Below are 24,578 nucleotides of genomic sequence, written 5' to 3' on the forward strand. Positions count from 1 at the left end.
GTGGCGTACCTAGGCCTTAGTCCGCCTGTGGCGGCCCCTGCGTTCGACGCCTGTGGCGAACGAATGGTAAGTGGAGGGAGGGGGGGGGGGGGAGGGAGGGAGGCCGCCTCCCCAAAACTCGTGCCGCCTTGCTACGCCACTGCAACCAGGATCTGCCTGCGATCCCAGCCAAGTGGCCCAGGGCCGGAGTACCTGTTCAGGATCTCAGTCCAGAAACAACACTTACGAGTGAGTATTTCTGCTCTCTGCTGAAATCTACGAGACAACTGGTGATCGTCAAATCACAGGGCACTGAGATCTCAATGTCCTTTCACTCCCTTTATTTATCTTTCATTACCCCATGGCACATCCCTTTGGTCCTGCTTTTTATCTGCTTTTCCCTCATCATCGCACGCCCATTTCCTAACTAACATTGGCCATGGTGCCTTTCCCCCTTCCACAGTGGGATTCACCTGGGGAGTCACTAGCCGTTTCACTTGTTTATCATAGTAGCACTACTAACTGTGGCGTACGCCTCCTGCCAATCACACTCTTCAGTGTGTACAACGCAGATTCCATTTTCATTGAATTTTTAATGCTTTGAGGCAGACCTGGCACCTTCTTTAACTAAACAGCAGACAGGAGGGGCCTGGCACCTTCTTTAACTAAACAGCAGGCAGGAGGGGCCTGGCACCTTCATTAAACAGCAGACTGGATGGGCCTGGCACGTTCTTTAACTAAAGAGCAGACAGGAGGGCCCTGGCACCTTCTTTAACTAAACAGCAGACAGGAGGAGCCTGGCACCTTCTTTAACTAAACAGCAGACAGGAGGGCCCTGGCACCTTCATTAAACAGCAGACTGGATGGGCCTGGCACCTTCTTTAACTAAACAGCAGACAGGAGGGGCCTGGCACCTTCTTATAACAGCAGACTGGATGAGCCTGGCACCTTCTTTAACTAAACAGCAGACTGGTTGGGCCTGGCACCTTCGTTCACTTTAGAGAAATAGATTAAATGGCCCTCCCATGTTCCCATGTTCTCAGACTGTGTAATCTACAGAGGGATAGCAGACTAGATGGGCCTGGTGCATTGACTAACTACGGAGGAGCAGCAGACTGGATGGGCCTGGTGCATTGAGTAACTACGGAGGAACAGCAGACTAAATAGGCCTGATGCATTGACTAACTACGGAGGAACTTGACTAACTACAGAGGAACAGCAGACTAGATGGGCCTGGTGCATTGAGTAACTACGGAGGAACAGAAGACTAGATGGGCCTGGTGCATTGAGTAACTACGGAGGAGCAGCAGAATAGATGGGCCTGGTGCATTGAGTAACTACAGAGGAGCAGCAGACTAGATGGGCCTGGTGCATTGAGTAACTACAGAGGAACAGCAGACTAGATGGGCCTGGTGCATTGAGTAACTACAGAGGAGCAGCAGACTAGATGGGCCTGGTGCATTGAGTAACTACAGGGGAGCAGCAGACTGGATGGGCCTGGTGCATTGAGTAACTACAGAGGAGCAGCAGACTGGATGGGCCTGGTGCATTGAGTAACTACAGAGGAGCAGCAGACTGGATGGGCCTGGTGCATTGAGTAACTACAGGGGAGCAGCAGACTGGATGGGCCTGGTGCATTGAGTAACTACAGGGGAGCAGCAAACTGGATGGGATTGGTGCATTGAGTAACTACAGAGGAGCAGCAGACTGGAGGGGCCTGGTGCATTGAGTAATTACAGAGGAACAGCAGACTAGATGGGTCTGGTGCATTGAGTAACTACGGAGGAACAGCAGACTAAATAGGCCTGATGTATTGACTAACTACAGAGGAATAGCAGACTAGATGGGCCTGGTGCATTGACTAACTACAGAGGAACAGCAGACTAGATGGGCCTGGTGCATTGAGTAACTACAGAGGAGCAGCAGACTAGATGGGCCTGGTGCATTGAGTAACTACAGAGGAACAGAAGACTAGATGGGCCTGGTGCATTGAGTAACTACAGAGGAGCAGCAGACTGGATGGGCCTGGTGCATTGAGTAACTACAGGGGAGCAGCAGACTAGATGGGCCTGGTGCATTGACTAACTACAGAGGAATAGCAGACTAGATGGGCCTGGTGCATTGAGTAACTACAGAGGAGCAGCAGACTAGATGGGCCTGGTGCATTGAGTAACTACAGAGGAACAGAAGAATAGATGGGCCTGGTGCATTGAGTAACTACAGAGGAGCAGCAGACTGGATGGGCCTGGTGCATTGAGTAACTACAGAGGAGCAGCAGACTAGATGGTTAGATGCATTGACTAACTACAGAGGAATAGCAAACTAGATGGGCCTGGTGCATTGAGTAACTACAGAGGAGCAGCAGACGAGATGGGCCTGGTGCATTGACTAACTACAGAGGAATAGCAGACTAGATGGGCCTGGTGCATTGAGTAAGTACAGAGGAGCAGCAGACTGGATGGGCCTGGTGCATTGAGTAACTACAGAGGAGCAGCAGACTGGATGGGCCTGGTGCATTGAGTAACTACAGAGGAGCAGCAGACTGGATGGGCCTGGTGCATTGAGTAACTACAGGGGAGCAGCAGACTGGATGGGCCTGGTGCATTGAGTAACTGAAGAGGAGCAGCAGACTGGAGGGGCCTGGTGCATTGAGTAACTACAGGGGAGCAGCAAACTGGATGGGCCTGGTGCATTGAGTAACTACAGAGGAGCAGCAGACTGGAGGGGCCTGGTGCATTGAATAATTACAGAGGAACAGCAGACTAGATGGGTCTGGTGCATTGAGTAACTACGGAGGAACAGCAGACTAAATAGGCCTGATGTATTGACTAACTACGGAGGAATAGCAGACTAGATGGGCCTGGTGCATTGACTAACTACAGAGGAACAGCAGACTAGATGGGCCTGGTGCATTGAGTAACTACAGAGGAGCAGCAGACTAGATGGGCCTGGTGCATTGAGTAACTACAGAGGAACAGAAGACTAGATGGGCCTGGTGCATTGAGTAACTACAGAGGAGCAGCAGACTGGATGGGCCTGGTGCATTGAGTAACTACAGGGGAGCAGCAGACTAGATGGGCCTGGTGCATTGACTAACTACAGAGGAATAGCAGATTAGATGGGCCTGGTGCATTGAGTAACTACAGAGGAGCAGCAGACTAGATGGGCCTGGTGCATTGAGTAACTACAGAGGAACAGAAGACTAGATGGGCCTGGTGCATTGAGTAACTACAGAGGAGCAGCAGACTGGATGGGCCTGGTGCATTGAGTAACTACAGAGGAGCAGCAGACTAGATGGTTAGATGCATTGACTAACTACAGAGGAATAGCAAACTAGATGGGCCTGGTGCATTGAGTAACTACAGAGGAGCAGCAGACTAGATGGGCCTGGTGCATCGACTAACTACAGAGGAATAGCAGACTAGATGGGCCTGGTGCATTGAGTAACTACAGAGGAGCAGCAGACTGGATGGGCCTGGTGCATTGAGTAACTACAGAGGAGCAGCAGACTGGATGGGCCTGGTGCATTGACTAACTACAGAGGAATAGCAGACTAGATGGGCCTGGTGCATTGAGTAACTACAGAGGAGCAGCAGACTGGATGGGCCTGGTGCATTGAGTAACTACAGGGGAGCAGCAGACTAGATGGGCCTGGTGCATTGACTAACTACAGAGGAATAGCAGACTAGATGGGCCTGGTGCATTGAGTAACTACAGAGGAGCAGCAGACTAGATGGGCCTGGTGCATAGAGTAACTACAGAGGAACAGAAGACTAGATGGGCCTGGTGCATTGAGTAACTACAGAGGAGCAGCAGACTAGATGGGCCTGGTGCATTGACTAACTACAGAGGAATAGCAGACTAGATGGGCCTGGTGCATTGAGTAACTAAAGAGGAGCAGCAGACTAGATGGGCCTGGTGCATTGAGTAACTACAGAGGAGCAGCAGACTGGATGGGCCTGGTGCATTGACTAACTACAGAGGAATAGCAGACTAGATGGGCCTGGTGCATTGAGTAACTACAGAGGAGCAGCAGACTAGATGGGCCTGGTGCATTGAGTAACTACGGAGGAATAGCAGACTAGATGGGCCTGGTGCATTGAGTAACTACAGAGGAGCAGCAGACTAGATGGGCCTGGTGCATTGACTAACTACAGAGGAATAGCAGACTAGATGGGCCTGGTGCATTGAGTAACTACAGAGGAGCAGCAGACTAGATGGGCCTGGTGCATTGAGTAACTACAGAGGAGCAGCAGACTAGATGGGCCTGGTGCATTGACTAACTACAGAGGAATAGCAAACTAGATGGGCCTGGTGCATTGAGTAACTACAGAGGAGCAGCAGACTAGATAGACCTGGTGCATTGAGTAACTACAGCGGAACAGCAGACTAGATGGGCCTGGTGCATTGAGTAACAACGGAGGAACAGCAGACTAGATGGGCCTGGTGCATTGAGTAACTACAGAGGAGCAGCAGACTGGATGGGCCTGGTGCATTGAGTAACTACAGAGGAGCAGCAGACTAGATGGGCCTGGTGCATTGAGTAACTACGGAGGAACAGCAGACTAGATGGGCCTGGTGCATTGACTAACTACAGAGGAATAGCAGACTAGATGGGCCTGGTGCATTGCGTAACTACAGAGGAGCAGCAGACTAGATGGGCCTGGTGCATTGAGTAACTACAGAGGAACAGAAGACTAGATGGGCCTGGTGCATTGAGTAACTACGGAGGAACAGAAGACTAGATGGGCCTGGTGCATTGAGTAACTACGGAAGAGCAGCAGAATAGATGGGCCTGGTGCATTGAGTAACTACAGAGGAGCAGCAGACTAGATGGGCCTGGTGCATTGAGTAACTACAGAGGAACAGCAGACTAGATGGGCCTGGTGCATTGAGTAACTACAGAGGAGCAGCATACTAGATGGGCCTGGTGCATTGAGTAACTACAGGGGAGCAGCAGACTGGATGGGCCTGGTGCATTGAGTAACTACAGAGGAGCAGCAGACTGGATGGGCCTGGTGCATTGAGTAACTACAGAGGAGCAGCAGACTGGATGGGCCTGGTGCATTGAGTAACTACAGGGGAGCAGCAGACTGGATGGGCCTGGTGCATTGAGTAACTACAGAGGAGAAGCAGACTGGAGGGGCCTGGTGCATTGAGTAACTACAGGGGAGCAGCAAACTGGATGGGCCTGGTGCATTGAGTAACTACAGAGGAGCAGCAGACTGGAGGGGCCTGGTGCATTGAGTAATTACAGAGGAACAGCAGACTAGATGGGTCTGGTGCATTGAGTAACTACGGAGGAACAGCAGACTAAATAGGCCTGATGTATTGACTAACTACGGAGGAATAGCAGACTAGATGGGCCTGGTGCATTGACTAACTACAGAGGAACAGCAGACTAGATGGGCCTGGTGCATTGAGTAACTACAGAGGAGCAGCAGACTAGATGGGCCTGGTGCATTGAGTAACTACAGAGGAACAGAAGACTAGATGGGCCTGGTGCATTGAGTAACTACAGAGGAGCAGCAGACTGGATGGGCCTGGTGCATTGAGTAACTACAGGGGAGCAGCAGACTAGATGGGCCTGGTGCATTGACTAACTACAGAGGAATAGCAGACTAGATGGGCCTGGTGCATTGAGTAACTACAGAGGAGCAGCAGACTAGATGGGCCTGGTGCATTGAGTAACTACAGAGGAACAGAAGACTAGATGGGCCTGGTGCATTGAGTAACTACAGAGGAGCAGCAGACTGGATGGGCCTGGTGCATTGAGTAACTACAGAGGAGCAGCAGACTAAATGGTTAGATGCATTGACTAACTACAGAGGAATAGCAAACTAGATGGGCCTGGTGCATTGAGTAACTACAGAGGAGCAGCAGACAAGATGGGCCTGGTGCATTGACTAACTACAGAGGAATAGCAGACTAGATGGGCCTGGTGCATTGAGTAAGTACAGAGGAGCAGCAGACTGGATGGGCCTGGTGCATTGAGTAACTACAGAGGAGCAGCAGACTGGATGGGCCTGGTGCATTGAGTAACTACAGAGGAGCAGCAGACTGGATGGGCCTGGTGCATTGAGTAACTACAGGGGAGCAGCAGACTGGATGGGCCTGGTGCATTGAGTAACTAAAGAGGAGCAGCAGACTGGAGGGGCCTGGTGCATTGAGTAACTACAGGGGAGCAGCAAACTGGATGGGCCTGGTGCATTGAGTAACTACAGAGGAGCAGCAGACTGGAGGGGCCTGGTGCATTGAGTAATTACAGAGGAACAGCAGACTAGATGGGTCTGGTGCATTGAGTAACTACGGAGGAACAGCAGACTAAATAGGCCTGATGTATTGACTAACTACGGAGGAATAGCAGACTAGATGGGCCTGGTGCATTGACTAACTACAGAGGAACAGCAGACTAGATGGGCCTGGTGCATTGAGTAACTACAGAGGAGCAGCAGACTAGATGGGCCTGGTGCATTGAGTAACTACAGAGGAACAGAAGACTAGATGGGCCTGGTGCATTGAGTAACTACAGAGGAGCAGCAGACTGGATGGGCCTGGTGCATTGAGTAACTACAGGGGAGCAGCAGACTAGATGGGCCTGGTGCATTGACTAACTACAGAGGAATAGCAGACTAGATGGGCCTGGTGCATTGAGTAACTACAGAGGAGCAGCAGACTAGATGGGCCTGGTGCATTGAGTAACTACAGAGGAACAGAAGACTAGATGGGCCTGGTGCATTGAGTAACTACAGAGGAGCAGCAGACTGGATGGGCCTGGTGCATTGAGTAACTACAGAGGAGCAGCAGACTAGATGGTTAGATGCATTGACTAACTACAGAGGAATAGCAAACTAGATGGGCCTGGTGCATTGAGTAACTACAGAGGAGCAGCAGACTAGATGGGCCTGGTGCATTGAGTAACTACAGAGGAGCAGCAGACTAGATGGGCCTGGTGCATTGAGTAACTACAGAGGAGCAGCAGACTGGATGGGCCTGGTGCATTGACTAACTACAGAGGAATAGCAGACTAGATGGGCCTGGTGCATTGAGTAACTACAGAGGAGCAGCAGACTGGATGGGCCTGGTGCATTGAGTAACTACAGGGGAGCAGCAGACTAGATGGGCCTGGTGCATTGACTAACTACAGAGGAATAGCAGACTAGATGGGCCTGGTGCATTGAGTAACTACAGAGGAGCAGCAGACTAGATGGGCCTGGTGCATTGAGTAACTACAGAGGAACAGAAGACTAGATGGGCCTGGTGCATTGAGTAACTACAGAGGAGCAGCAGACTAGATGGGCCTGGTGCATTGACTAACTACAGAGGAATAGCAGACTAGATGGGCCTGGTGCATTGAGTAACTACAGAGGAGCAGCAGACTAGATGGGCCTGGTGCATTGAGTAACTACAGAGGAGCAGCAGACTGGATGGGCCTGGTGCATTGACTAACTACAGAGGAATAGCAGACTAGATGGGCCTGGTGCATTGAGTAACTACAGAGGAGCAGCAGACTAGATGGGTCTGGTGCATTGAGTAACTACGGAGGAACAGCAGACTAAATAGGCCTGATGTATTGACTAACTACGGAGGAATAGCAGACTAGATGGGCCTGGTGCATTGACTAACTACAGAGGAACAGCAGACTAGATGGGCCTGGTGCATTGAGTAACTACAGAGGAGCAGCAGACTAGATGGGCCTGGTGCATTGAGTAACTACAGAGGAACAGAAGACTAGATGGGCCTGGTGCATTGAGTAACTACAGAGGAGCAGCAGACTGGATGGGCCTGGTGCATTGAGTAACTACAGGGGAGCAGCAGACTAGATGGGCCTGGTGCATTGACTAACTACAGAGGAATAGCAGACTAGATGGGCCTGGTGCATTGAGTAACTACAGAGGAGCAGCAGACTAGATGGGCCTGGTGCATTGAGTAACTACAGAGGAACAGAAGACTAGATGGGCCTGGTGCATTGAGTAACTACAGAGGAGCAGCAGACTGGATGGGCCTGGTGCATTGAGTAACTACAGAGGAGCAGCAGACTAGATGGTTAGATGCATTGACTAACTACAGAGGAATAGCAAACTAGATGGGCCTGGTGCATTGAGTAACTACAGAGGAGCAGCAGACTAGATGGGCCTGGTGCATTGAGTAACTACAGAGGAGCAGCAGACTAGATGGGCCTGGTGCATTGAGTAACTACAGAGGAGCAGCAGACTGGATGGGCCTGGTGCATTGACTAACTACAGAGGAATAGCAGACTAGATGGGCCTGGTGCATTGAGTAACTACAGAGGAGCAGCAGACTGGATGGGCCTGGTGCATTGAGTAACTACAGGGGAGCAGCAGACTAGATGGGCCTGGTGCATTGACTAACTACAGAGGAATAGCAGACTAGATGGGCCTGGTGCATTGAGTAACTACAGAGGAGCAGCAGACTAGATGGGCCTGGTGCATTGAGTAACTACAGAGGAACAGAAGACTAGATGGGCCTGGTGCATTGAGTAACTACAGAGGAGCAGCAGACTAGATGGGCCTGGTGCATTGACTAACTACAGAGGAATAGCAGACTAGATGGGCCTGGTGCATTGAGTAACTACAGAGGAGCAGCAGACTAGATGGGCCTGGTGCATTGAGTAACTACAGAGGAGCAGCAGACTGGATGGGCCTGGTGCATTGACTAACTACAGAGGAATAGCAGACTAGATGGGCCTGGTGCATTGAGTAACTACAGAGGAGCAGCAGACTAGATGGGCCTGGTGCATTGAGTAACTACGGAGGAATAGCAGACTAGATGGGCCTGGTGCATTGAGTAACTACAGAGGAGCAGCAGACTAGATGGGCCTGGTGCATTGACTAACTACAGAGGAATAGCAGACTAGATGGGCCTGGTGCATTGAGTAACTACAGAGGAGCAGCAGACTAGATGGGCCTGGTGCATTGAGTAACTACAGAGGAGCAGCAGACTAGATGGTTAGATGCATTGACTAACTACAGAGGAATAGCAAACTAGATGGGCCTGGTGCATTGAGTAACTACAGAGGAGCAGCAGACTAGATAGACCTGGTGCATTGAGTAACTACAGCGGAACAGCAGACTAGATGGGCCTGGTGCATTGAGTAACAACGGAGGAACAGCAGACTAGATGGGCCTGGTGCATTGAGTAACTACAGAGGAGCAGCAGACTGGATGGGCCTGTTGCATTGAGTAAATACAGAGGAGCAGCAGACTGGATGGGCCTGGTGCATTGAGTAACTACAGAGGAGCAGCAGACTAGATGGGCCTGGTGCATTGATTAACTACGGAGGAACAGCAGACTAGATGGGCCTGGTGCATTGACTAACTACAGAGGAATAGCAGACTAGATGGGCCTGGTGCATTGAGTAACTACAGAGGAGCAGCAGACTAGATGGGCCTGGTGCATTGAGTAACTACAGAGGAACAGAAGACTAGATGGGCCTGGTGCATTGAGTAACTACAGAGGAGCAGCAGACTGGATGGGCCTGGTGCATTGAGTAACTTCAGAGGAGCAGCAAACTAGATGGTTAGATGCATTGAGTAACTACGGAGGAACAGCAGACTAGATGGGCCTGGTGCATTGAGTAACTACAGAGGAGCAGCAGACTGGATGGGCCTGTTGCATTGAGTAAATACAGAGGAGCAGCAGACTAGATGGGCCTGGTGCATTGAGTAACTACAGAGGAGCAGCAGACTGGATGGGCCTGGTGCATTGAGTAACTACAGAGGAGCAGCAAACTAGATGGGCCTGGTGCATTGAGTAACTACAGAGGAGCAGCAGACTAGATGGGCCTGGTGCACTGAGTAACTACGGAGGAGCAGCAGACTAGATGGGCCTGGTGCACTGAGTAACTACAGAGGAGCTGAAGACTAGATGGTACCGACTACAAATGAATACCACACTGGCATGGGCCTGGTGCATTAAGTAACCCAGAGAAGTAGCAGAATAGACACAGGGTTGCCATCTAACGAGAATGTTTTGGACTTGGCCGCTGTTTTCTTATTTCAGGGAAATATTGAGAAAATTAGCAAAAGCTGGTCTTTCCAATATTAAGTTAAAATCCTGCATGCAAAGCAAGATCACTTCAAAGGCATTTCCCAAAATGATTGTTAAAACAAATAAGGGCAAATTACCATACTTTTGGCAGACAGCACTTGCACTTTCATGTGCACACCGTCTCTTTGGGGGCACTTTCCAGAGCCTTACTGAGCCCACTGGGACCAGCACAGGGGGACGGCAATTATCGGCAGCCTAAGCACCAGGAGGCGCACACGTGGGTCGGCAGCGCCAGGTGGCGCTTGAAAACAGCAGCGGGCTCGCGCAGCGCGGGGGGCGCTTTTGGCAGACAGCACTTGCACTTTCATGTGCACACCGTCTGTTTGCGGGCACTTTCCAGAGCCTTACTGAGCCCACTGGGACCAGCACAGCGGGACTGCAATTACTGGCAGCCTAAGCGGCAGGAGGCGCACACGTGGGTCGGCAGCCCAGTTGGCGACCGGGCTGGGCCGCCCCCTTTCTTGTTGTACACAGATGATGACTTGTTGGGACACCGAGAAACTAAGGTCAGTGCTAAGGGTGGGTGGCAAATTCCGTTCTGCTCGCGGAACTTGCGAAATTTCGGCATTTTCGCGTTCCACGTGGAACGCGAAAATGTCAAAACTTCCGCGATCCGCGGCGGAACGGAATTGTATTGCACAAAACGGTGGCATTTTCGTGGATAAATATATGCAGGGCAGGATTCTTTCTGGCATGGTGCTCCTGTCACAAAAATTTAACCTCAACAGGAAGCACTTACAGACATAAATAAAGCAGGTGACCGAGTTGAAGGTAAAATTCAGTAATGTATAATCAGCCCAAAACATTAGTGAGCACAGTCGAGGCTAGGCAGGTGTGCTTTCTTCCCATATCTATATCTATATCTACCGTCTACAATTAGCTGTAATCCTTGATGGAGGTCTTTGCATCCACGAGTTTCTCGAGCGCAATCCCCATGTAGTACCTGTGACCAGGAGGCTGCTTTCTCCTCATCTGCTGCTCTGATCGGTCTCTGTCAGAACACACGCTGTCAGACTTCAGGCTGGATTAAAGGGGCCGTGGTCCGCAGTAATGGTATCTGTGGATTTAGCTGGGGGGCTAGCAGCAGCACATTTGTTTGCCTCAATAATGGATAGGGAATCAGAGAAATATATCCCAAACAACAGAAAATGGAGACTTGGCCCAAGATAGTAGATTGCGTCAGAGTTTTACCAACTTCTCTAAATGGACAGTTATAATGTGAGATTCCGCGTGTTCGCTGAGATTTTTTGCCGTTTCGCGGAATTTTGCGAAAGGCAATCTCGCAAATTCTGCCCACCCCTAGTCAGCACACATAAGTGAACAGTGCCTATTTTCCCCCCAAAACAGTTATTATCGAACTCATGTACTGTTAAGGCACACTTTGCACGCAGTTATGGGCAAACGCACCCCCCAGCGAAAGGATCCACCACCCGGCAAAGAGCTACATCGGTACAACCCACTGCAATTGACAAAATGTTCCAACGGGCAATTGGAGCAGTCTCCGCTGAAATTGAGCGCACAGAGAGTCGTCTCTTTCTAACACCGATTTTAGCCCCAAGTCCCACTCCTTCTGATTTCGGGTCCGTGCCTCCAATCCCAACACTCACCATGATCCCTGATCCAGAGCCCCCAAGGACACAAGCCCAGACAGGAGCGGGTTATGCTCCCAAGACTCCTGTGGGGAGCAGTGGAAAGAAAAAAGGGGGGACACAGAAACAGAAATCCAACACCACGCACAAGGGAGCCAAGCAGAACAAACAAGCACCTGACACGTTATCAAACAAAATTCTGGGGGAACCAGGAACAGGCGTTCAGCCACAGGCGACCTCAGAGCAACCTCTGTGGGTGTCTAAACTGGTGTTGGACCTTAAAGTATATTTTAGATCGGTGGTAAAAGATGAACTTGATGCTCTAACGGCTCGAATCGATAATTTATCGTCATTAGTGGACCACTGGGTGGGTAAAGCAGATTTTATTCTTAATGCAACAGAGACCACTAAATCTCTTCTTACAGATCTGGCCCTGCACCCAAACAAGGTAGCTACAACAGCTATAGATACATTGTCTGTCCCCGCTAGACCTAACATAATTACTCATGGGGATGCAGTTCCCTCATCCAGAACGCCTCCCCCACAGAGCCTGGACCCAGCCAACACCCAACAGAGGCCTCCCAGTTGTCCTCCCCCCGAACCTGTAAATAGGTTACCACCAACCACAACAGGTCCACTTGACCTACAACAAGCTAGTAAAACCAAAGAGGTCTGTGAGAGGACTCCTGCACATATAAAATCCAGGAAAACCCAGCCCACAGTACCATGTATTAACTTGCCCCCAACCTCTACTCCCTACGTCATTGTGCTAGTGGGAGTACCTGAGTTGGAAAGGGGGCAAGGGGAATCTCACTCTGAACTCAAAAATAAATATATACATTGGTTAACTAAACATAGGCATTTCCTATACAAAGATCTAAATAAAATCATACTTACACGCAGGGTAAGCTGGCTGGGGTGGAAGCGGAAGGACATAGCCGGGGACTGCATAGTGATCAACTTTAGGGACACCCGGGCTATCCAATACATCCTGGATTGGGGCTACCCTAGGGAGGCTGGGGGTATCATTACCCTACCCTTGGGATACTTCCACCCTCCTAGGATAATGCCACATAATGTGGGAAGTATGGCCAACGACTGGGGAATGAGTGATCAGTGTGGCCCCATGCCGCAAATAGACTGGGACCGTCCCACATCACTGATATACAATCTCCTCATCGCCAAAAGATTTAGCCCTCTAGACTCGTTAGACTGACTAAGGCCCACTAGCCCCCTCCATGAATGGCCTAGTGACAACTACGAGATTAGAAGGATGGATATGGAAAGCAGAACGGTGACAGGGGGCAGGAATCTGAGGCCAGCCTGTTAGACTCCACCTCTATCCTATCTAGCAACTCAAACCTGGCCAACGAATGCAGCCTCAGGGGAGGGGTAGGGCTCATAGACATACAACAGGCTCAATTAAGGGCAAGTCCCACCCCCAAGGCTCCTTTAGCTACTACAGTAGGACTGCCAAGCACGCGAAAATTGTCTTGGAATATAGCAGGACTCAACTCCAAACTGGATCTCCCTGATTGGGGGGCATTCACAGATCAGCACGAACTATGCTTGTTCCAGGAAACATGGACAAGGGCAGACACACATAGTGGACTATGCGTCGTATTGTATTCCAGCAGTCCAGGGGCTAGGGGGAGACCCTCTGGGGGCCTGTGCACCTGGGTTGGAGTGCACTTGGGCTGTAAGGCCAAAAAGATCGAGACTTCTTTTCTTGATATGCTGTGTGTCCTTCTCTTCTTTCCTAACGCCATTAGAATTGCTCTAATTAATGTTTACTCTCGGCCACTATGCTATGGGCAATTTTCCCATACTCCTGACTGCCTGACTTCATTTCTCCCAACTATAGCGGAGAATTTCTGAGTCATCCTAGGTGGGGATTTTAATTGTCAATTCAAGCCCCTAAATGGCTTGTCTACAAGCATCACAAGTGAGGAGGATTCAGTTTGGGCAGTTCCAGAGCCCAACATTGCACCAACACGGGCATGGACTCCTCTGGTCCTACACTTGAATGCATTCACATTAAGCCACTCACTGAGTGCCTGTAATGGTCGATTGCCATCCGATAGTCCCAGGAATTTTACTTTCAATAGACTTGGGAAGGTATCAATTCTAGATTACATTTTGGTGGATGTCAGACTTTGGCACAGGGCCCTCGATTTTAAGGTTACCCACCGTCATGAAAGTGACCATAATCCTCTGGTTGTAGAATTATCACCTCCACTTGCTAAAAGTCATTATAGTGCATCCTCAAAATCTGACTTCAGCTTAGTATTGGCTGAAGGAGGGAGGAGGGGTCGCTGGGGGGAACTAGCACAATCACAGGACAAAGTGGCCTCCCTATACCAACAAATTCTCCCCCTTCTTTAAGCGGCGTTCCAACTTTCTGTGACCAGCAGCACCATTCCCTCCCAAACGAGAATCACAAAAAATCATCAGGATTTGCTCTTTGTCCTAGCACCTTTTTTCCATAATAGCAATAGGCCCAGGCCGAATTCCAAACCAAGGCACCCATGGTTCAATAAACACTGTAAGGTAGCCAAGCAAGCCCTCTTAACTTCCATTAGAACGAACGATAGGGCACGCACCAAGGAAACTAGGGTGCACTACAAAAATACTATAGCTAAAGCCAAAAGCATCTGGGAAAGTGAAAATTGGGAAGAAATAAAAACAGCATTGGACAACCACGACATGAGAGCTTTTTGGAACCTAGTTAAGACCGGGAAATCCAAAGGCAAACTGGTCATAGCGCCAAACTTAGGGGAAGAAGTCTGGAGAGCCCATTTTAAATCTATATATACAAGGTCAACAGAGGAATAGGGTAGGGTGGAAACAAACACTATAGATTTGGAGTTGCCAAACCTAGACGCACCACCCTGCACAATGAAGAAGATTACAGAGGCACTGGGAACGTTACTACCAGCTAAAGCGCCGGGGCTGGATAAGATTCCTGGCGACTTATTTCATTCCGAGCCCACAGTCTGGGCACCTGTGGTCACTTTTTAATGCCGTTTTGCAAGGTATGGTGCTGCTCTCTACACGGGCAGGGGCAGAAATTATTCCTATTTATAAAAAGGGCTCACCACTGAACCCACCCAACTACCGCCCCATAAGCCTCCTAGTTGTCAGTCAAAAAATCTTTGCACGCGTACTCCTGGGGCGCCTGCAATTCTGGATAGAGGAGAATAATGTACTAACACCCCTAAAAGCAGGGTTCAAGGCCAAGACCTCCACTATTGATCAGATTTTTAGATTGCAACTCATCCACTGGAAAACTGTGGTCCTAGAGGGTGGCAGCCTCTATCTCACATTACTGGCAGCCTAAAATCCGCTTTTGACTTAGTTCAGCTGGACCAACTGTGGAGTATACTTCTTGACCTGGGAGTTCCAGAATATCTCTGCTACCAGCTGAAACGCCTTCACCAAGACAACTATGCACGAATAAGATATGGCAAAAATGGTGAACTTTTTGCCCCCTTCCCTGTGGAGAAAGGGGTGCGACAGGGATGCGCCCTGGCCCCGACACTCTTTTCCCTTTTTATAAAAGGTCTTATTGAATCTCTGTTGGAGGGGAAAGATATTGATGCACCCAGGCAAGCAAACCGCAAAATTCCAGCTCTTATGTTTGCGGATGATACGCTTTTACTTTCCAAATCTCCCATGGGCATGCAGAGGGTGCTCGATGCATTCAGCACTTTCTGCAATAATCGGGGATTGGAGATTAATCTTAAAAAAACTAAGTCTATGGTCTTTAACGCCAACACCACGAACTGCCCAAATCCCCGATTAGATGGAAGGGCCCTAGAGAGGGTGTCCATTTTTGACTATTTAGGAATCACCATAACTGAAAAAATGGAATGGGGGACACAAATAAAGAAAGCTAGCCTAAAACTAACCCAATCCACGGGAGGCATTACAAAAGTCTACAAGAGCTGCGCACACAAAGTAATAGGTCCTGTAGCAGATATTTATAAGACACAGGCTAGAGGCGTGGCACTGTATGGGGCAGAACTGTGGGGCCACCATCCAGTTGCCTCCCTTTCAATGTCAGAGAACCAATTTCTTAGGCAATTGCTGGGCCTTCCTATTAGCTCTCCATTAACACCGCTTAGGATGGACCTAGGGATGAGTCCTATAGCAGATGTAGTCTCTTCTAGACTCCTCCTATATTGGTGACGCCTTTGGAGCACACCCGAATTAGCTGAATACAAAGAGGAGTTGAAGGATGTTATGAGGCTCCATGGTGCGGGAAAACTCCCCTGGTTAGCTCATATCAGAAACACCTGTCAGGCTCTAGGGAGGGTAAACATGTGGACATCCCCAGAAGAGATCTGTTCTATGACCTCTAGGAAGGCACTGCTCGAGTCCTACAGAGAATTCAAACTGGCCCAACTATGGCAGGGGACCAAGCCGGGCTGTCTAACCTTCAGGTTCATGGGAATAAAGCAGCAATACAGGCTCGAACCAGCCCCAGATTACATACAACCGCTTTTAGCAAAGAAACTCTATTTTCAATTTAGACATGGGGCGCTCCCACTTAGATCATTTACTAACAAGTGGCAGGGCTCCCACACATTAGAGTGTCCAGGGCGTGACCGAGCTGAGGAAACCGAAATGCACATTCTTTTCTTTTGCCCTGCCTATGGAAAGTCAAGGTCGCAGTGGTTACTACAAGGCAGGAACATGGGGAGTAGTCATTGCACAGAGGTGTTTAGGCTCCTTAAGTATGAAACTGACGCACCTATTGTGTTCTCCATCTTGCAGTTTTTATACTCCATGTGGTGCACTCGTAGAGCTATTATTAAGAAAACCCTCACAGGAAATTCTTAGTTTAGCAGTAATTCCTATCTACGCTACATTATGCACCGACCAGAATAACGTGGCATGCACATATTACATTGTATGTTTATCCTCACCGCAATTAACTCTTTATCGAGGTGCTTTTAATTCTACAGTTTTAGTTGTTTTTTTCTAGAACTTTTAACACTCCTTTTTACATTTATTAGATAAAGATAGTTTGTAGTACCTAATAGGTGGTTCAAACCCTAAATGTAATAGTCATTTGCTATATGTGCCACTGCTCCCCCTTATCTCACCCAATGCAGACGTTTTATATTTTCTTTTTGTACATCGCACTTTATCCTGCCATAATATCCCCTTGCATCTAATGCAGAAATTATATATATTATTCTGCATTGCACTATATCCTGCTAAATAACCACGAGTAGGCAGGGGGGGGGGGGGGGCTAATTCGAGAATGCAGTCAAAGCTCGCTCATTTGAAATGTTTCAACTATAAAACACAGAAACAATGTATGTAGTTTTTATGATGATATACTGTATTGTATTTTGATAAAATGCTTTGCACTGCTTTTGTATGCTTTTATGGCCTATGGGCGAAATAAAGCTTTTTTTGACTGACTGACATGATTTTTTTAAAAAGATCTTACGCGAGTATCAGCCCTAAGACCCTCCAGGTACAGACAACATGAAGAAATTACCAGTATTTTTCAGTGAAAAACATTGTAGGCCTGAATAACCGGTTCATCTGCTACCCGCAGACAAAGAGCAGCCTGGACGGACGGGGTCATGAATTGTCTGCACTGAACGAGCAGGCCAGATGACTCTGGAGTTCTTCTCCACTGAGAAATGAGCACAGTTGGTGGGCCTGGGGCCATGCTGGCCCCCTCCCTTGGAGAAATACAGTGGCCTGTACTGCAAATCACAGATTCCGGTATGGGCACTTTTATGAGGAAAGGCGTATTTCTTTGAAACTGCAAATAGCACAGAGTTATACTTTTTAAATGTGATCTGCTTTAACAGAAAAATGCAAAATTATATTAAAAACTTTTTTGTTCTCCCTAAAAAAACTCCCTGTTCCCACAATTTCTCATTTTATTCGGAAATTGGACTTATTCCCAAGTGGTCTTGTTGCAAGCAACCAGTGATTGGACCATCCCAGATCTAGTGACACCTTCCAGCCCCCGCTGTTGAAGCACTTGATAGAGGGGTTCCCTCAGCCCCTCCCCTCTCACAGCACACCAACCCTTCTAGGCGCTACTCACTGTGAAGGTTTAGCATCCTCAGGCACACTGGGATGGAGGGCCACTCAGTGCTGGTCAGCACCTCGCTGAGGCAGGGTCTGGTCGTCTCCTTCAGCTGAGGTAGGGCCGGCACCCTCTTCTCTTCTGCTTAGGGTATGTCCTGTTGCTGCAGTCCCTGTGTGTGAGGTGCAGCCTTTTTTCTGGTCTTCAATGCTGGGTTTGGTCGTCTGTGTGAGGTAGTTTCCTTCAGTTTTCTGCTTGAGGTAGGTCGGTCCCAGTAGTAGTGTCTTTTTTTCTTCTACCTGAGTTAGACGCTGTTGCCTTTGCACCTTTTTGCACTCGGGGCTTGAGTGCTTTGGAGTGTTCTGAGGCCTGAGGTTTACCATGGAGGCTTTATACCGGACTCAGGGAATTACCCCGTGATGCAATCTTCGGACGAGGAAGTAATCAGAGACAGTCTGTTGTGCTGTGAACGCGACTCAGTTGGTATTTTACAAAATGCGAGAATTTCTGGCTGAGTCACGTTACATCAAAGCTCATTTTCCGAGTTCGTGGAGCGCTTCCTTTGGCTGATGGATGACTTTATGATCACTTCTGCATAATAAAGAGGCAATTCTCAGGAAGCGCGCGCCGGCTTCCAAATCCCTGTAATTGTAGACTCAGGAACCCGGAAGCTGCAGTGTATTGTGAATATTGCAACATTTATTAGCGCTTACTATCTCTATGTGGGCGCTGAAGTGCTCGCCTACGTGAGGATCACACTGCACCACGCAGGGTGTGTAGTTGGAAGCGTGCTGCCTTTGTTTTGAGCCCGTCTGGTGAGTGTTTCCATGTCTCAGTGTGATGGATGGAAAAGTAAGGGAGAAGTGTGTAGTTATGGTTTTCAGCAGTGTTTTAATTTGTGAAAAAATAAGTGCCGGGGCTCTCGTCAGGAGCCAGTTTGCAGCCGCCCATTGCTGCAATTAGCACCCTCTAAAACGGAATTAACTACTAACCATAAAACTCCATAAGTGGGGAGAGGATGTGGCATAATGGCCAGAGTTGCCGTCTTTGGAGCTGGGGAACCTAGTTCAAGTCTCAGCATAGACTCAGCATCCTGTGATTCTGGGCAAATCACTAAATCTCCCTGTGCCTACAAAATATTAATGTGTCCTTATGTTCTCGAAAAGTGCTCCAACACCTTTGGGTCAAGTAGACGTTATAAGCGCCGGCGTTGACGATTAAGTGCTGGTGCCAAGCACCGGAAACCACCGTCTCAAATTAGGCACTGTTTTCAGTAAGCTGGCAGTTTTAGCAGCTAAGCAGGTCTCTAGATGGCATTTCTTAAAATAGTACATTTAGCAGGTTACTGCACTGAGTTTTGCATTCTGAGATATTTATTTAAAGTTTATGGCCCTGAGCAGGCATAGGTTGGAGAGAGAAATGGTGGAGAGATCTGCTGGGATGGACTTTGGCTACGTCACCCATATGTGATTGTCATTGTGGGATGTCAAAAAGCAGCCATAGTATGAAGCTTGTTGGGACCCGCAGTGATGGGCTAAATTAAAGTCCTCTGTTTTTAGTGCATTGTGGCAAATCTCTTCAGTTAATCTATGCCTGTTCAGTTGGTGATGGTTGGTTTATTGCTGTGCACTCGTACGGTTCTAGGTGATGAACATGAGCCGTAGCTGTTATAGTTCATGTGAGTGTAAGAGTGTTAGCATAAGGGAATCATTAAGCAGCCTGTATGAGCTACGGCTGACTGCCCGACAGCTGAGTGCTACGGTATGACTATTAACATAAGCCAAGATTGTTATATATCGTTTTGTAACTGATTTAATGTAGCGCTTTCTACTTCTGGCAATGTACTGAAGTGTTGTACACCAGGCAACATACGGCCTCGGAACACAGGGTTGCTGCGCTTTTTTTCTGTGGTTATTGTTAGTTATTGGAATTATTTTGTGCCCTTAACTAAATCATTCCGAGCATTTACTCCAGCATATATGTGATAATTTCAATTATTAGGAGTTTGTGATCTTTAGCGGGGGTACCTGAATTCATGCAAGTGGTTGGTGGTTGTGAGAAGTTGGCCTGGTATATGCTGACCACTAATTAAAGTGGGCACTTTGTACCAGTCCAAACAACCCTTATTGATGATTAGGTTAAAGACAACCTTTATAGAAAGCTATCCTAGTGGTAGCTGAGGAGAGCAGCCTTCAGGCTAAGTCTCGAAGGAATGTAAAGCAGCTTGTTTTACCAGATCAGAACCTCCTGAATGACCAAATGAAAGGAGAACCACACACACGAGATATATAAAATATATGTATTTATTACTAAACACTCTCTATTAACCTCTTTATGAGATTAGAGCACAAAGCACATAATATCAAATCACTAGAACGACAGTAAATAGCACAATACACAGCGGGCTCCAGGGGGAGACCGAACCATATACTAAGAAAGTGGTATAACAACCACGACTTAACTAGACACAGTGCCGAGAGCACGTAGAATCACTGGGACCCCAAGGAACCACCCAAAGTAGTGACACAGGGGACCCACGGAGGACGGGTGCAGCGTGAGAACAAAGGCGCGAGCTCCGTCCTACCCTATGGAAAAGTCGCGGTTGGAAAATTACAGTTTAAGGACACATTGGAACATAGAAGGTTCTAAGGCCAGCACCCTTGTGAGTACTGAGGTACCTGGGTTACCTATCCCAGAGGAGCCGGGTGCATGGGGGTCAAGTGGTGTGGGAAACCCTCGTCGTTTTCTATGGCGTGATGTGAAAAAGTGCTGCTGCCGGGAAGATGAAAAGTGTCCGGTGGAATCCAAGCCTAGATCCGAGGTGAGAAGAACCTGAAAGCAGAGGGGACAGAGTCTAGGTCACTTCAGGGTGACCAGGGGCTCAGTAGACGAATGCCAACCAATGTCGGGTGCTTCAGGTGAGAAGATAGGATTCTTGACACTGCAGCCACGGGGACCAGGAGACGTTGACGACAACCAAAGTCTGGAGGTGAGCTGTCCCACGAAGGATGTCGAGTGCTGGGGGGGGTCAGTGTCCGGATCGAACACCAACAAGCCTTGGCAACTGCAACCCACGTGGGCAGAGGAAACAAGCTATGGTGAGGGCCAGCAAGGTCCTGGGGACTCTCCAAGCAATGGAACGACAGGGCACGTATGGCGCAACCAGGAAATCCCAAGGAAAGTCAAAGTTACCTTCACAGGGACCCACAGGCCAGAGATCGCAAAGGGACCTCGAGCAGAATCACAAAATACCAGCCAACGGAACACTCGTGGAGTATAGGCTGGAAATCTTCAGTGGAAATACTGCTCGGGGTCAGGACTACACGTAGCCCAAAGCACAGCCTCAGGGATCGCCAGCACAGCCTCAGGGATCGCCAAAAAGCATATGCTGCTGCAAAAGTACACGGTGCACAGGGGTTTGGGTTGCACGGTCCCCACAAGGGATACTGGTCTCAGAATTGCTGAGAGGTCAGATCAACCTCAGGGACGATCGGGAACCCACCTCCTGTATTGCAGAAGTCTTCGGAGTCCTCAGGAGCTCAGGAGATACAAACCGATCAGATGCGTTAAGGTGCCTGCTGCTGCAGGGGAGTAACTCCTTTACTCCAAGGGAGATTCTTCAGTCGTCCAGCAAAGTGTGGATCATCAAAGTACTTGGTTTCTGTAGCAGAGTTTAGTCCAGGTAAAATCTAAAGTCCTGTAGTCAGGGTTCCTACTTTTTACCCAAGGAAGGGGTGGACAAACTCTGGGGACCCACCTATGGGAGGGTCAGGACAGAGGGGTGGCTACACCCATGTCCTTTGTCCAGCTTCGCACCAGAGCAGGAGCAAATGGCTCCTGCAACCGGTTTGAACTGGACTATGCACAGGGACACCAAATGTACCCCCAGTGCAGACTTTCAAGCACTCTGAGTGCACCCACCCAGCCCCAATACACTAAATCCTGTCTGGGAGGTGGTCACCACTGCCTGTGACAGGAAACCTATTGTCAAGCCTTCCTCTGCTCAAGCTTGGCTCAGCAGCAGGAGGGCAGACTCGTGTCTGTGGCTGGCAGCATCCATTTTGTGATGCCCAGGTCAGGAAAGCTGGTATTTGGTGTACCGGTGTTTCATATAAGTCACTCTAGAAGGGTGGAATCATACCTCCCACACCAGTTACTGATGTGGAGGTATGATTCCAAGATGTTTGACACCAAACACAACATGTTTCTAAGCAGCCGTTTTAAAGTTAGCATTTACCGCGAGGTTATAATGCATTTAAATATATATGGTTGGCTGCATCACAAACAAGTATAAAATAACAGTCCCTTGACAGAACCAACACTTAAATGATCCTATATCACAATGTCTCAAAATTCAATTAGACATTTACACATTAGAGTCTTTCTACATTTATTGTATAAAAAACATACATCATGTCACATTAAAAACATATCCCATTCGAGACCCTCAATTGGACTCTTAAAAACAAATCCACAAAATAATAGAAATAATAAATTGTTACACAAATAATAACAAACCGTTATGAGCCAGCATAACAGAGAAAACAACATAAAAGACAATGCAGTTTGTCATGGGTTGCACATCAAATTGGACCATCAATCTAGAAACACAGTTTGTGATATATCTAACACGCTTCTATCTACATATCTGTGACGATCCCTTTGATTGTGCTCTCAAATGCGTCAACGTGTGTCCATGGATTTTCTTTGTATTACCATCTTTCTCAAGACAACTTAATAGGCATTTTCTCAATTGTGATGTCTGTTTTTTCACTCCAGTTCAAAATAGATATATATATTCAACAAATCTTATACTTAAAAGACATTGTCATCTGTTAATTTATAGTACTAAGTTTTAGTACATTATTATAACATGTTATTATCACATTTTTGCCTCATCTCTGGCCGTTTCATATTATCATATGCTGAGATATCTTGCTACATGTAAGAATCTAAGCCTTGTTACTTCAGATGCCATGGTTATACTCCAATCCCTTGTCATTTTATATCAATATTTGTTTTTGATGCAACCACTGTGTCTATATTGGGGTTCATCCTTGTCATTGTGAATCTCACCCCCATCATATCCACTTTAATATTCATATCCGTCGATTCGTAACATTTTTTATCTTTTCTCTATGCACATGATCAATATTACTCCCCATCATACTTGCGCCTACGAGCGTTGATGTTGACAACTGTGTGTATAATGTTCCCTGTTTTCTCTATCCAGATCTGTGCGAGTTACATTGCTGTTTGCATTGTTCTCACCTTGGTATATAATATCCACTATCTCAACCTCGTTCGGTTTTTATTTAGTCCGTCCCAAATTTCTCTAATGTCTATGCTTTGGACAATATTCAAAGTTTCTGCATGTCCTTTCAATATGTAACGAAAGAGGCATAATGTTGCCAACTCACATCGGTAGTGACTTTACATATACTCTCGATAATATATCCTCCTGAATGCCTACCTTACGGTTGTATTCCTGCAGCCCCCTTGTGTGGACGTGATTCACTCAGTTTTCCAATTTTCAGAGGGAAATAGAGGTCCGTAATGATCCTCCCTACTTGTCTCGCCACCTGATCCAAAAATACAAAAACCATGGTGGCTATGAGTTCTCTCTTCTTTAATCTTTAAACTAAAAAGAAGATATGGCTCTAAGCTAGCGTGGTCGGATGCTCCGCTCCTAACTAGAATCTCTCTGGCCTCACCTTTCAGCGTGTGGTACGTGGCATCAACGCGGAAGTGCTCCTGCGGCGTTTTTCGTGATGGTTACTGCCGTGTCTTCCTATTTGATACCACTAATCTTGTACCTGATTGGTTCTTTCATACACGTGATGTGGGTCACATGGATTTGCCGATAGATTTCAATATTCTTAATTTAGGAGTACTCTTCTAAAGACAACATCTAATGTTAACATTCCCAGTCAAAGGGTCACAACCCTTTAAAGATAATGTTTTCTTCATTGCCTATGGCGCTCTTAACAGTATATTTAACCGGATTCCGGCATGTGCTGACACTACCACTTTCTGCTTGTGTACGAGAGCGAACAACATGTCCTGCCCCCCTCGTGACTTGTGCTGTCTCTATTTATGTATCTCTATGTCATAGATTCAAACATTTACCAACTTTATTGTTCACATTTCTAATTTTCTCCAAATACCTTCACTTGGCATCTACTGTGAAGAGAAAACAATGGTTTATGTGCCACTTAAATACTGCAGATGCGGGCCTTAATTCAAAGGAAGACTGGATTAGTATAATAGCTACATGAGCACAATTAGGCATTTGTACCTATTACAATATAAAATATACCATTCATAGATAATGTCATATTAAATATATTGGATTCTGACAGGCCACAAATGATCTATTTGGACAGGATCAGATTACATACATTCTTTAAAAAAATGTTTTTCTCTGTAACAGTTGAAAACCCAGCTTGATATGATCTAGGTATATAGATAGCATAGAATTAAACTAGGAAGATATGTGCCACTTATCTGCATGTGTATATTGGATTGATATGTCACACAATGTAAGTAGTAACATAGAGCCCGGGTAATTCACACTACACTAAGAACAGCACAATAATTGTATAATCCTACCAAGGAGAATATGGAAGTTTGATGAAATAACAATAAAGTTGATATAAGTTTGAATCAATGAATAGGCAAAATATATATAAACATAGTATAGGTGATGTCGGGTACATGATACACATATGTTTCCTGATTCACAGTAGATGCCAAGTGAAGGTATTTGGAGAAAATTAGAAATGTGAACAATAAAGTTGGTAAATGTTTGAATCTATGACATAGAGATACATAAATAGAGACAGCACAAGTCACGAGGGGGGCAGGACATGCCCTTC

General features: G+C 47.6%; 1 protein-coding gene across 2 annotated transcripts in view; it reads right to left on the bottom strand.

The window, feature by feature from the left end:
• CSF3 (colony stimulating factor 3) overlaps positions 1–23,469 on the bottom strand; it is a 45,837-nt gene extending 22,368 nt beyond the window's left edge. The window contains exons 1-2 of one of the 2 annotated variants that reach the window (XM_085640450.1): positions 23,415–23,469; positions 23,174–23,282 (exon numbers count right to left, since the gene is read on the bottom strand). Coding sequence is in view for 1 of the 2 variants with exons in the window: in XM_085640449.1 (XP_085496575.1) it covers positions 17,719–17,734 (16 nt within the window). In the remaining variant the exon portion in view is untranslated. Of the gene's footprint in view, positions 1–17,718; positions 18,048–23,173; positions 23,283–23,414 lie in introns of those variants that run through there. The other variant, XM_085640449.1, reaches the window with a different exon arrangement.
• Between the last annotated feature and the right edge of the window lie 1,109 nt (positions 23,470–24,578).

This window comes from Triturus cristatus, unplaced genomic scaffold (assembly GCF_964204655.1).
Source record: "Triturus cristatus unplaced genomic scaffold, aTriCri1.1 SCAFFOLD_200, whole genome shotgun sequence".
NCBI lineage: Eukaryota > Metazoa > Chordata > Amphibia > Caudata > Salamandridae > Triturus > Triturus cristatus.